The 14129-nt window shown below is 37.5% G+C and overlaps 1 protein-coding gene across 1 annotated transcript in view; it reads right to left on the reverse strand.

The window, feature by feature from the left end:
• Nucleotides 1-296: 296 nt before the first annotated feature.
• LOC108974042 (cGMP-specific 3',5'-cyclic phosphodiesterase) overlaps nucleotides 297-14129 on the reverse strand; it is a 97961-nt gene continuing 84128 nt past the window's right edge. The window contains exons 4-15 of the mRNA XM_018941635.1: nucleotides 5765-6032; nucleotides 5270-5515; nucleotides 3883-4148; nucleotides 3674-3769; nucleotides 3309-3599; nucleotides 2977-3220; nucleotides 2819-2910; nucleotides 2438-2761; nucleotides 2035-2188; nucleotides 1819-1978; nucleotides 1538-1758; nucleotides 297-1464 (exon numbers count right to left, since the gene is read on the reverse strand). Coding sequence (XP_018797180.1) covers nucleotides 1067-1464; nucleotides 1538-1758; nucleotides 1819-1978; nucleotides 2035-2188; nucleotides 2438-2761; nucleotides 2819-2910; nucleotides 2977-3220; nucleotides 3309-3599; nucleotides 3674-3769; nucleotides 3883-4148; nucleotides 5270-5515; nucleotides 5765-6032 — 2760 coding nt within the window. The 3' untranslated portion in view covers nucleotides 297-1066. The remainder of the gene's footprint in view (nucleotides 1465-1537; nucleotides 1759-1818; nucleotides 1979-2034; nucleotides 2189-2437; nucleotides 2762-2818; nucleotides 2911-2976; nucleotides 3221-3308; nucleotides 3600-3673; nucleotides 3770-3882; nucleotides 4149-5269; nucleotides 5516-5764; nucleotides 6033-14129) is intronic.

Below are 14129 nucleotides of genomic sequence, written 5' to 3' on the forward strand. Positions count from 1 at the left end.
TATGCCCCGGCCACAGCGAGCACAATCTCCATACAAAGTTTCATAAAGCAGTGCTTCGCTATTTAATCGCTACCAGTGCGCGCTTTCATTGCTGTGAAAGGTGCATATTGCCTAATAACTCTATTATACCTAAAGTTTGTAAAGTTAATCTGAATTTAATTCAAAGTAGTGTAGTTAGTATGTGATACGACTAGAATAAAGACTCACACTGAAGCGAAACTGCTTCCACATCTGCATATTTGCCTAATGAAAATTTGACTAGCTTACCGTTAAATAAAAAAATACATTCATCCATATACATTTGTGTGTGTTCTCTATACACAAAGCGGAATCGCTGCTAACATTTATTTAAAATTGAGTTCCAGTAAAGTCACATGTTTTACGTACATATCTAAGTGCATACAAGTATGTCCTATTAGTTTTTGGTAGTAAATTAGGTTGTGCTTTGTATTATCCTTGGTTCAAGAGAATTTTCAAACAAGCTTAACATCCTTTCAGCTGTTGGATTATCGTGGTTCTAATTACCTTGGAATCAGCTGCTCACTCTCGAGCGCTCGGCAGAAACCCGAAAAGCTCTCACATGAGCTACGCTTTTCTTTTTACGCCACGAAAGAGAAGTTTTCAATGGATCAAATTCGACTAATCGGAATATTTGACTGGTCTAATACTCAATTATTCGTAATTGCACTGTTTAAATTCTTAATGGCCTATTGTATTTTCCAATTCAAAATTGTAAGTGCAAATGCGTAATAAATTATGTACTTGGACTATTTCTTACCACTCTTAATTGGTTTAATAGTATATCTTTGGACTTTATTTTGATTTTTGTTGCAACTTTGTAAATCTTTTTTTTTCAATTTGCTAAAAAATTTTGATTTTTAGTTATCTTTTTCTCAGACTGAATATGCTTGCATTAACCCCTCCCTTTATACACAAAAGTGTTGCTCCCTTACCGCTATACCTATTTTACATATTTAAGTATTAACTCCAATTAGACATCGGTCGACCCCCCACCACCACTGTGCTTATCGGTGGAGGTCACCAAATTCTAATTGGATGGTTTTCGTCACAACAGCGAACACAACTTGGAGCGCTTCTTTGACTTGTCGGTTGTGCTGACAGTGCCTGCCGAAGATGTGGACGACGAAGCGGAAATGTGACCGGGAGCCACCATCATTGGCTGCGAAGGACTCGTTGGGCTTTTATCATCTAAATCCTCGCTAACATGTGAGTCGAGTAGCTTAAATGAGGATTTCTGCTTAACGCCATCCATGCTGTTGTACAGCGTTTTTGTCAATTTCGAACGCACGGCCTTGCCTAGAGCGCCCGTCTTTTTCATGCTCAGCCGTGTGCTACCGCGATGATGCTCCGGCGTGGAAGCATCGTCGCCATGCTGCTGATGTGGATGACAATTCAATGTGGTTACGGTGAATTCGATATCTTTTATCTCCTCATCGGCACAACCTGTTTCGGGGAATACTTGAAACATTTAGAGCACGCAATTTAATTATATCCGTAAAAGTGTCGTAATTCATACCGGCAAATTCTTCCACTGGTTTGTCGATGGTATCGTGATCTATCCAAGTGAGACCCATTTCTACTTTTTCGGCCAAATCTTGCCAATTGCGTCTATTTTCTAGAGTACCCTCATATAGTGGAGTTATCCAGGGGAAAGTGTCGCAAAGTACACGATAGAGCGGCAAACATATCACATCTATGAAACCCACTTGCATTTTAGGCAACTCGTCCTTGCGCTCACTACAAAATATAAAGTTTATATCTTCTGTAAAACAACATAGTCTCCCTTTCTTCACTCACCGGTCCATCATGGCGATTGGTTGTGTATTTAGTTGCAGCTTCTCAAGGTCACCTTGATCAAAGAACTCATCCGCTACTAGCTTGGCTAGACGATGTTGTACCTCCCAAGGTTTTGCAATGGCGCTCACATCGCAGGCGGTCATCATCATACCGCAGAGTACTGAAACACAAATTATTGGTGATTATGGAACTATGGATCTGCAGTTTGACACTTACACTCTTTCTTTTCCTCACTCTGCCAATCGAATTCGCCGTTTTCGACGAGCTCCAGAAAGGCATTACGTTTTTTGAAATACATTGCCAGATCGGTTGAAAGTATGGCATTTTCCACGGTACTCATAACTGAACGGTAATCTTCGGGTGACAGAACCTGGAAGGAAATAAGGATGATGAGAAAATTTGTTTACGAATGTTTATGGTTTATATAATATAAGAGTCAATTAGATTAGTATTATGATTAGAATGAAAAGAGTTAAAAACTAATGGATTGTTGTCATAAAAGCTTAATGTTTCATTGGATTTTAAATTTTCATAGGAAATATTTGATATCTTCAGCCCATATTTTTCATTTCTTTCTATCTGGAACATATAAAACAATATAAGCTGTTTGAAATCTTACCTGAAATATATTATTTCCCTCCGAATTCAAAATCATTACACACTGGTCAAAGTGATGATGTTCCATTGTGCTAGTCGTGTATAGTATAGCCAGTGGTGACTCGGTTTTTGTTTGGAATGCATTATTTGTACCACGATGATCCAAATCATGACATAAGCAGGCCACCAAAAGGCCCAATATCTCTAAATCAGTCATAAAACGTTCCATTTTGCCAGTCTTTAGCATTGCGAACATTGTTTGGGCCACATTGAGGGCGTGACGCCAATTGTGATACTTCACTGGACGGTAATTCTTGCGCACACTCAGCACCCAACGGCAAAGAACCTAAAAGGGAAAGACATATCAGTTTTGTTCTAGTATCGTGAAGCTAAGAAGACTTACTTCATAGGGTATTTGGAACTTTGAGACTAGATTGCATTGCAGAAACATGCACAAGACGGCGCGACAAGTGTCATCATCACAGAGATTAAAGTCTGCCAAAAGTTAAACGTTGGAAGAGTCACCAAAATACATATTTCCGAAAAATGTGAGAAACTCACCAATAAACTTAAAACTATATAAATCATATTTTTCGGCCGATTCAATTCTATCGTTGACCAGCTTCTGGGTTTGCTCCGCGCTAGCGGTCGCATGATAAGACAAACATTCTAAAGCTACCTTCTGCTTCGCCATTAATTTGCAAGCGTTCTCGTACATTTGGGTGTTGTGTATACCCAAACCACAAAAAATGGCAAACGCCTCAAAAATGGAAACATCTGAGTCGGTGAAGGGCAAACCCGTACTCTGTGTCAGAGTTGAAAAAGACACAAATTAATATTATACCATATATATTTTCAATTGCACAAAACTTTCAAAGGTACAGTTGAAGTACCTTATTAATCAACTGCGCCACACCAATCACCGTCTTCTGCGCATTCGCGATCGGCATACACAAGATCGCCTTTGTCGCGTCAATCTCATTCTCTGTTCGTATTTGATTATGCTCCCGTACCCACTCATGGACATCACTGATATTCACGGTTTGCCCGGTCGTTGCAACAAATTGCGCAATCTGCGCCAGAGTGGAGTTGCACAGATCGTTGACAGAGGGGCGGGAAATATTGGCCGACTGGTTGGAGGCACCCAGCTCAAAGAGAACTGTGAAGCGCGTGCGGGACATTTGCTATGGAATATTGGAAGATCAGCTAAGTATTGGAGAAGAGTGTTGTAATAAGTTTCCACTAATTCCACACTTACTTTGTCATCTCTTTCATTATCGTCCACGTCCTTGATGGCGCGGTTAAGACGAGTTTGTAGTTGACTAGGTTTCTCAATAATTTTCTCCAAATGACTCTGCCAAAATGTAAAAAAAAAAGGAATTAATTTTTTGCCTTCTTCTATCAAATTCAGTGATAATATACGTATATGGTATACGATTTATTTTCCTTGTAACCCTTCCTACCTACCGCCTCACAACAGTCCAAATCCAGCAAAAACACAGCGCATCTCTCGCATTTAAGCAGCTCTCGCGCTTCCGTCATAATTTTTGTCACTAAACATTCCAAGTTATTTTGCTCCTCAAATATATTTCGCGCTAAACTTAAGAGTATTTGGTTGCGTCGATATTCCTGGACGGACATTTCAAATAGTTGTGCGTTTTGTATGCCTATGCCGCAAAAGGTTAAGTAACGTCGGAAAATCTCGACGTCGTGTTCGTCAAATTCCATGGAACCTGTAAGAGAGTGAAAAACTTAATTCTAATTCATGAAATCAATTTAAGGGAGAACTCATGTGCTCGAGTTTAGCTTGGCTAAGTGTCCTGTCTTTAAACGAGTTTTTCACGAAACTGTGTTTTTGAAGTCGGTTGGCAAGTTTTCTCGAAAACTACTCAACCGATCTTCATGAAATTTTGCACAGGTCTTTGAGATACAATTCTTTTCGATTAAAACTATTTGAAAAATTGTTGCGCAACTTTCGCTGAAATTTTCATTCTTTATAAAAATTCCTGCGATAAATCCAATTTCCATTTTTTACCTTCGTCCAACTTCTAAATTAAGGTCTTACCATAATACGTATTTTTTCACTTGAGATGATTTTATGAGAAAAATTTTTAAAAAGACTGTTTTTTGCCCGAGGAAACCCCTTAAGCGGTGAAATTTTCGTAAATATAGAATAAAACTTTTTGGAAGTGACTTGATGATTTAAATTTATGGTATTTTCAACTGATATCACTTTCAGATCAAGCCCATAATTTTTGCTACATTGACGAATCACTGTATGGTGAATATATTCACGAATTTTTGCATAGATTATTATCCAAGGCATGGGCATAAATACGAACAAATTGTTCAGGTCAGACCGCTCTAGCAGATAGCTGCCATACACACCGACCGATCAAGTTCAGCTTCTTGTATCGGAACTTTTTTATTTGTAAATGTGAATGATATGTTGCGTGAAGGCGAAGTTAACTTCTTTTTCTTGTTTAATAAAAATTGTAAGTGCATTCGAAAGTTCAATTCTAAATAGAAATGGAACATTTTCACAAACGGATGCGAGCAATACCTATACCTCCTATAGCCATTAAATCGTGAACGCCTTTTCTCAGCAGATGAATGATTAATTTGTTTATGAATTTTCCATACAAAATGGCTGATTCGAACTTAATTAAAAACATTTTCCAAGCAATTCATTATGTCCGAAAGCTCAAACAAAATGCGGCAGTAAAACACCATAATTAAGCAACAATCTCTCCACCCATGTCGAGAGATTTTTCTCCCTTATTACTAACAGTTGAATATATATATTAGAACTTTTCAAAGTCTAATTTGTGTTTGTGCAATCTCAGCAACTTACCGTTGGTTTTGTTGATAATCTGTGCCACTCCTATGACGTCTCCTTCGTAATTGCATATTGGCATCGATAATATTGCATTCGTTTTGTAGCCAGTCTTTAAATCAATCTCACAATTAAAACGTGCATCCTTGTATGCTTCCTTTATGTTGATCATCTCTTTTGTTTGCGCCACCATGCCGGCAATGCCCACACCGAAAGGTATTCGTATCTCTTCCAGCTTAGCCTTCTTAACAGCATCCTTGAGCGCTGCAAATGACAAAGGAAACCATTGCATAAGAATCAATAGTCAATTGCAAAAATAGCCAAGTAGCAAAAGTCAATTGCAGCATTGCAAAAAAGAAAACCGAAAAGTAGAACGGAGATAAAGAGATTTCATTTTGTGTGCTTTGCTGCTGTACTTCATTTGCATGCAACGCTGAATCCTTAGGTTCACATAAATACTGCTTCAAAGGTCTCGTAATACCAACGGCCTTTGCTTTTGTAATTTGGACTCACCTGTTTTCTGTGTCACATCGAAGAGCTTCGCAACCAGGTATTTATTGTTTGGTGGCCCCTTGGCTAGAAATAATGAGCCACGATCCGCATGAGTAAGCAGTCCTACATTGACGAGGATTTTATGACACAGCACATCAATATCCAATTCATTGGCCACATCACGAATCAGCTCCATGAATAGTTCACCTTCATCCAATTCCATCAGGTGACGACGACTATCAAATACAGAATTGCCGGAGGACGTGGACAGTGAGCGGGAGTGAGGTTTCTGCAAAAGTAAAGAATGAAGATGAAACAATGGGATGTGAAAAAATGGAAAATGGAAAACTCAGTGAGCTGTTTTAAGAACAATATGTAAATTTAAGAAATTGTGTACATGTGTCGATGATAGTTGTGCACTTTCCCGCTTCCCTCTTGGATTAAAGATGTTATTACTTTGTGTGCGATTATGATACAAACAATTTGACGGTGATAGATGATGCTCAAGTATTGGCCTTTTCAATTCTTTAGTAAAACCAAAATGAATGTGAGACAATAATTTTACGAAAATCGGTTCAATAGTATCAGACAAACAGCGCATATATGGTATATTCGATGTTTTATATAGTAGAATTGTCTTATTCACCTAACGGTAATTTGTATCACGTAAATATAACCGAAATAGTTATCGAGTTATGTATATACGAGAGGCTGTCTGTCCGTCCGACCGTCTGCGCATGGAGTAAAAACTATCTTGATTTAACATGGAACACATGCTCCTGGTCAAAGAAGGATAATGGCTATTGCCACACCTACAGAACGTCTTTAATTGGAAGCTTATAAAACGCCGTTACTTAACTGCACAATATAGTACAAGACTATTATTTCGCAGAATGAATCCAAGCCACTAGACCTCGAATATATGAACCCCAGAGGCTTTGGCTGACTTTTACCGAAAATATTCGTCAATCTGTGAGGGATTTCAAACATCCAGTTTACTTTATGCAGTATATGGTATATTTAACTAGCAGACTTCTTGTCGCATATGTCGGCGAGTGCTTTGTTATTTTCAAAAATCGCGTGGGAACATGTTCTCGAATATGTACATACGTTGTGACAAAATATCATCAATATTTATTTTGTCGCCTTTAAAGTAATCCCTACCAGATGTAATACACTTATGCAACGCTTTTTCCAGTCTTTCAAACACTCTTCATAAACATAAACACATTTTGGGATGGCCTGCAGCTTCTTCAACGAATTTTGCTTAATCATTTCGATCGACAGAAAAAGGAATTTTGTGAGAAAAAGTCACACGGCGCTAATTATTGTGAATATGGTGGTTTAGCGATGGTATTCATTACGTTTTTGGCTTCAAATTCGATCACAATCGATGCGATAGTAAAATCTATGAATTGATCTTTTACAATTCCGGGCATTTTCGACGGATGTTCTCACGCAAACGCCTCAATACGGCTATATTGAACTACTTATTGACCGTCTGTCACTCCGAGATTGGAAATCGAACCAAAGAGACCTGTTTACGGTATTCGTTTTGAAAACAAATCAGCTTTATCGGGACGAGTCGAGCAAGAACGCGTTTCGTACCTGAAATATCCACCAAAATCATTGTCGAACTGTTCTGCCATATCTCTAACACTTGCCTGACGTCAAGCACCCTATTATTAACTTTTTTAATATTTTCATCAGCTGTGGGGGTCGAAGGTCGTCCAGTACGAAGCATATATTCAACGATCTCTTGACCGTCTTTGAAGGCCTTGTACTACTCGTACTGCTCTGGAAATTGAATGAATTTATCACGCTTCAGTTCAAAAATCATTTTTCTTTTTATTCCATTTCAAATTAAATACCAATTTTGTTTTGTGTCTGAGGTACTAAGTATTACCAATATGCTTTACAGCGTCACCAAAATTAGCAATAAAGTATAATTTGAACAATGTACAAAAAACATAGTATACTTATATAAGAGGTAAGACAAACAAGTAAGGATGGGCAAATGTTGGGTATAACCGCACATTTTATACCCTTGAAAACTTCTTTCAGCTGCTGGCAAAACTTTATATTAAACATGATTAACCGTGAATAAATTACTAACAAATTTGGTATCTTCTTGACTTAAATTGAAAAAATACGAGTATCTTCAACTGAGATACGTTTATATGTGATATTTATTAACTCGAACGAAGAGTTATTGTGGAAAACGTCAACCATAGCATCGGAATTCATTATAATAAAGATATAGGGTTAAGCCAAGGCCTAAACGAATTCCATTCTAAATTAGCGCTAAACTATACAACTTTGACCTTAGAACGGTGCACTTAGTGCCCATACTCATTTGTATACTCTCGCAACAAAGTTGCTAAGGAGAGTATTATAGTTTTGTTCACATAATGGTTGTTTGTAAGTCCTAAAACTAAAAGAGTCAGATATAGGGTTATATATACCAAAGTGATCAGGGTGACGAGTAGAGTTGAAATCCGGATGTCTGTCTGTCCGTCCTTCCGTCTGTCCGTCCGTCCGTGCAAGCTGTAACTTGAGAAAAATTGAGATATAATGATGAAACTTGGTACCCTTATTTACTGGTTTTATAACAAGGTTAAGTTCGAAGATGGCCAAAATCGGCTCACTGCTACGCCCACAAAATGGCGGAAACGGAAAACCTATAAAATGTCATAACTAAGCCGTAACTAAAGATATTAAAATGAAATTTGGCACAAAGGGTCGCACTAGGGAGAGGCATATTTGGACGTAATTTTTTTGGATAAGTGGGCGTGGGCCCCCTACTAAGTTTTTTGTACATATGTATGTCGGAAACTACTATAGTCATGTCAACCAAACTCTATAGAGTCGTTTCCTTCAGGCATTTCCATATACAGTTCAAAAATGGAAGAAATCGGATAATAAACACGCCCACCTCCCATACAAAGGTTATGTTGAAAATCATTAAAAGACGTTAACCGACTCACAAAAAACGTCAGAAACACTAAATTTTGTGAAAGAAATGGCAGAAGGAAGCTGCATCCAGGCTTTTTTTAAGAAATGAAAATGGGCGTGGCGTCGCCCACTTATGGACCAAAAACCATATCTCAGGAATTACTCGACCGATTTCAATGAAATAATATTTTCTTAACACTCTGATAACATGTACGAAATATGGGTGAAATCGGTTCACAACCACGCCTTCTTCCAATATAACGCTTGTTAGAATTCGATCTGATGAGTTCTCTGTATAATATATATTAGGAACCAATGATGATAGCGGAATAACACTTTACACAAATACGATATTTGAGTTGAAGTATCCCTTGTGAAAAAATTGTCGTGATCGGAGTATAACTTTTCAAGGTCCCTGATATCGAACACGAAGAACTCAGTGCCTGACCCAACCTAACCTAATTTTTCCCGAAAATGTCGGTAAATCTCTCAGATATTTTCATGTAATTCAGAAGGCATCATTTTTATACTCTCGCAATAAAGTTGCTAATGGGATGTCTGTCTGTCCGTCCGTGCAAGCTGTAACCTGAGTAAAAATTGAGATATCTTGATGAAACTTGTCATGCGAGAGATCATCAGGATGAGATCAGCAAGTATCAGATGGTCGATACGTGAACTGCAATAGCGCTTTGTAGGATATTTACTTTTGCAATTCATGCACGTTTTCCGACCGTTGCAACGGTTGTGCGTCTCGCAGTTAATTTGGAGAATGGCCAAAGAGTATATTTCAACTCAGAGGATACAGTACAGCCAATGAAAACACTGCAGCAACAAAATTAACATTTACGATATTTTTCTCAACTTTCGTCTGTGAACCGTTTGCGAGAACTTGCTCTGCTCTTGCAGAAAGGAAGGCAAACCAGTAGATTGACATCCAGGTGTGTTCTCAACTAATTCCTTAGGATGAATTTATACAAGCCACCCGAAAAATGGCGATTGTTTCTACCTTCGATTAACTTCATTTGAGTCATTGCGAACTGTGAATGGTACGGCGTGTGTAAGTTTTGGAGAAGTAAGCCCGCGAACAAAAATAAAATTGCCGAAGACATTTTACATCGTCTTCGCTAAAAATTGGAAATGGGTCAATTACGGTTGATACTTCCGGTGGTTTGATATCAATTCCATTCGCCATTTATCAATTCCCGAAAAATGAACTCATCATGAATGTTTATCCGAACATTGGCCAAATTATCGTAACTACGATTCCTCTTAAGTGCACGCGCAATGTTAGCTGCCAAAAATACCGATGTTGTTGACTTAACCTGGAAGGTTCAAAGTCAAATTGCGGGAGACTTGCCCTCATACAAAGCGATCGATCGTCTTGACAATAAAGACGACGCCGTGAATTATCCGGTGGAATTTCTAAACTCTTTGTAGAGGCTTGGTACGCCGCCGCATCATTTGCGTCTCAAAGTAGGATCTGTCGTTATTATGTTTCGCAATCTTCATGCACCGAAACTGTGAAATGGAATGCACCTATCGAATACAAGTGGACAGAATGCTTGATTCTACGAATTCCTTTGAATTCCAATGATTTGCCGTTTCAGTTCAAACGTATTTCGCTTCCGGTGAAAATTGCATTTGAGGTGACGATCAACAGGACACAACTTGGTTTGGCAAGTTTGGAAGTGCTATGTTTTTCACACGGTCTGTACATCGAAACAGAAACCAGAAAATGTGGTTTATCAAGCAACGTTACATTGAAACAAAATGAAATGTTAAATTAAACATTCTTTTCATTTCAAAGCACATAATTTCACGCAGGACAACGGCTGGAAGTGTATATATATATATACAGTGTCGAACAAAACATATTGGACTGATGGCTTTGAATGCTAAAAACATGTGGTATAGTCCAAATTACAATTTTAGATATCAAAAAAGTATTTAATTATAAAGGCATATTGTTTATTTAGTGAATCAATGAAAACCCGTATAATTTTTTTTAAGAGTTTACATTTTATAAGAAAGAAATTACAAGTACCCAACATTCACTGCGACAAAACATATTGGACTAGTCGGTTTTTTCCGTGATAAGGGTCGAAAATCCCATTATTTTCTGATGATTTTGCATTATCTCTGCAATTTGAAAAACGACGTAAAAAATCAGCATCATTTTAGTTTAACAAAGTGTCTTTATATAAAAAGTTGTGACGTGATTAAAATTCTACTTATTTCGAAGATATTAATAACAAAACGTGACCATGGCTAGAAACATACAGTCAATTCTATTAAAGCAATTAATTAGTAAAGACTACATAAATGAATTATCACAAAAGACGTTTGTAACAAATTTTATATCAACAAATCCACAGTGCCTTTTATTATAAAGAAATTTAGGGACAGTGGATCTGTGAAAACTAGCCAGAGCTAGAACACGACATGATGATTCATAAAAACTTAGAGAACTAAAATAGTTTCCTGATATGTCGACAGCGAGCGGGGTTAAAGCTTTAAATTGGAAAGTTCAAGCCGTACTGTACAAAGAAGAGGGTGTGCAGGTGGTATAACAAGTTACAGGACAGCTAAAAAGCCTTTTATATTAAGAAAAAATCTACTAAGAACATTAAAATTTTCTCTGGAACATAGCAACTAATCAGTGAAACAATGGAAAACAATACTTTCCAATTGAATCAAAATTTAATTTGAAAAATTCAGAAGGAATGAGAAGAGTTCGCCAACCCAAAATAAGTGGTCAGATTCCCAATACTGCCAAGGCTCGGTTAAGCATTTTGGAGTTGGCATTATGGTATGAGGATGTTTTTCCGGGCTTGGCGTTTAACCTCTTCATCGAATCAATTGCAATATGGATCGATTGATATACAAGTATATCCTTGAGAACGTGATGCTTCCCCGTGCCAAGTGGAATATGCCACTTGCAAATGGCACTTATTTTTAGTGCAACTCAGGGGAGCATTAGCTCAAGAAAATATTAAAAGAGGGAGTGTTTCAGCATCTGAGCATTTACCTTCTAAAAAACGTCAATGCACTAGTGAATGGAAAAGGTTCAAATTTCGCCCATCGAAGAAGAAAAAACATAATTTTACTGGGTGCATAACTTACCAGTAATCTGTATGTTCCTCACACCAACACACTAAGTAAAACAAAAAATATATATGGAGTCGTAATAAGACACAAAAATAACTGTAATACAGACTTTGTTCAAATTCATAGGCATGATGATATTGAACATTGAAAAACATTTCTTTGGTGATTACAACGCACGACTTTGAGTAAATTGCTCGGCATCTTCCCACTTCAGTATTAGAAAGGAATGTATTTTCAGAAAGAGTAAATGTTTTATTGGTATATACTAATATATGGTATAAATCCAGTTGTGGCTTTGTTTCTGATATATTATGTACTTAATTATTATTATGTAATTACCTGCTCATAACCGTACAAATAATGTACTTCACGTATTTATGAAGATAGGTATGCCTGTACATACATGTGCGCTTCTTGTGTTATTTTCAAATCGCCAACTGGTACTAATCGCGGACGGTTGTCGAACAGCGTATTATAGTGATAACAGCGTGATACAGTGATAGTGATTTCCTTTTTTTCTCTCTTTTTTATCGTGACATAAATAAAACAGTTTTTCCAAAAAATGTCCTTTGAGGGACCCACGCTTGGGGATAAGAGGTTTGCCCTGTTATCCACAAGCAAAAAACCCAAGCGAAAAAAATCTCAAAACATAACCAAAGATTACTTTACGGCATTGCCAACTAGCAAAAAAGACAAGCTCAAATACCTCGTGGTCAGTGCGACTAAATCAAATAAACACCTAACCCAATTTTCGTGCATTGCAGCCTGCTGCGTTTGGTTAAAAACAATCACATCGCAAAAAATGTTTGGCCACAATATATGTATTTAATCGGCGTGTGTGATGTAAAAGTAGATTTACACCATAACCTCAACTATTCAACGGGCACTATTTTTACACCGTGCCTCAATGACTCCTCACATTTTATTTATACCAATTACCCACAAAATTAGAAGTATCTTGGTACACTACTAAAGTCAAGCCATTCTATCCTAACCCCATGAGGTGCAGAAATGTCCAAATGCTTGGCCACACAACAAAACGCTGTAACAAACCGGCTGCATGCGACTCATGTGCACTCAAACCCCACCCTCCCACTCCGTTCTCTCGCACTATTTGTCCAAATTGTTCAGGTAGCCACGCTGCTTCCAATAAGATATGCCCAAAATTTGCACAAAGGAAACAAATAATTGTAAAAAAATGTACAATGCGTGTGGCATTAACAATATACAAAGCACAGGTGCCCCCATCTCTCAATGAGTCTTCGATCCCCTTCTCTCATATTGTAAAAAATTGGCCCAATTCACAACATAACAATATCAACACACGCACAAATAATTCACAAGCAAACCAAACATTAGTTGACAACAACAACACAGATATCCAAGTGACAAACGACGCGCAAAAACAAAATAAGCAAAATACAACAAATACAATACAAACCCTACCAGGTCCTACTCCAACAACAGGCATTAATAACTCTTTTGACAACAACAACGCAAACAACAATTACAATAACTCAGCAAACAATAACATACACGAAAATAATTATAACACCGAAAACTTTATTGACTCACAAAACACAAACACCCTAATTTCTTCCTTAATTTCTCACCTTTCCACTGGCATCCCTCTTTTTTCCATCCCACCGTACCCCTCTGATACAACACCACAGTGGTACAAATACTACAATGGAATATAAACGGACTTTTGAACAATTACGTAGATTGGAATATTCTAATAAATGAATTTAGACCCGAAATTATTGCGTTACAAGAAACACATGTTCCATTCAACAAAACAGCATACTCGCCCAATAAATATCATAGTTGGTTTCATAATAAACCCTCGATTGGCTCCTGCAAACAGGGAATCGCCTTTTTTTATAAAAAAAAAAAAAATCCATAAATAATAAACTAGTCCCTGTTACATCAAATTTTCCTGTTTAGCAATTGAAATCGATGTTGAACAAAAAATCACATTAATTAATTGCTTCATCCCACGCATTCAAAAATTTAACAATAAAGATATAATTGATTTTCGTAATACATTCTCCACTCCCATCATAATCCTAGGAGATTTTATTGCGTGGAGCCCGTTGTGGGGCTCCAAATGTGTTAATAAAAGAGGAAAAATTATTAAGACGTTATCCTTTCGCAAAACCTTATTGTTCTAAATGATGGTTTACCCACGCATTTTTCAACCCATAAAACCTTTACCCATCCTGATATTATCCTTGCCTCAGCATCTATTGCCGCCAAACTCTGCTCCTGCACACTGGATGAACTCCACAATAGTGATCATTTCCCACTCCTAACAACCATG

This window comes from Bactrocera latifrons, unplaced genomic scaffold, assembly GCF_001853355.1.
Source record: "Bactrocera latifrons isolate USDA-ARS-PBARC rearing strain unplaced genomic scaffold, ASM185335v1 scaffold_52, whole genome shotgun sequence".
Taxonomy (NCBI): domain Eukaryota; kingdom Metazoa; phylum Arthropoda; class Insecta; order Diptera; family Tephritidae; genus Bactrocera; species Bactrocera latifrons.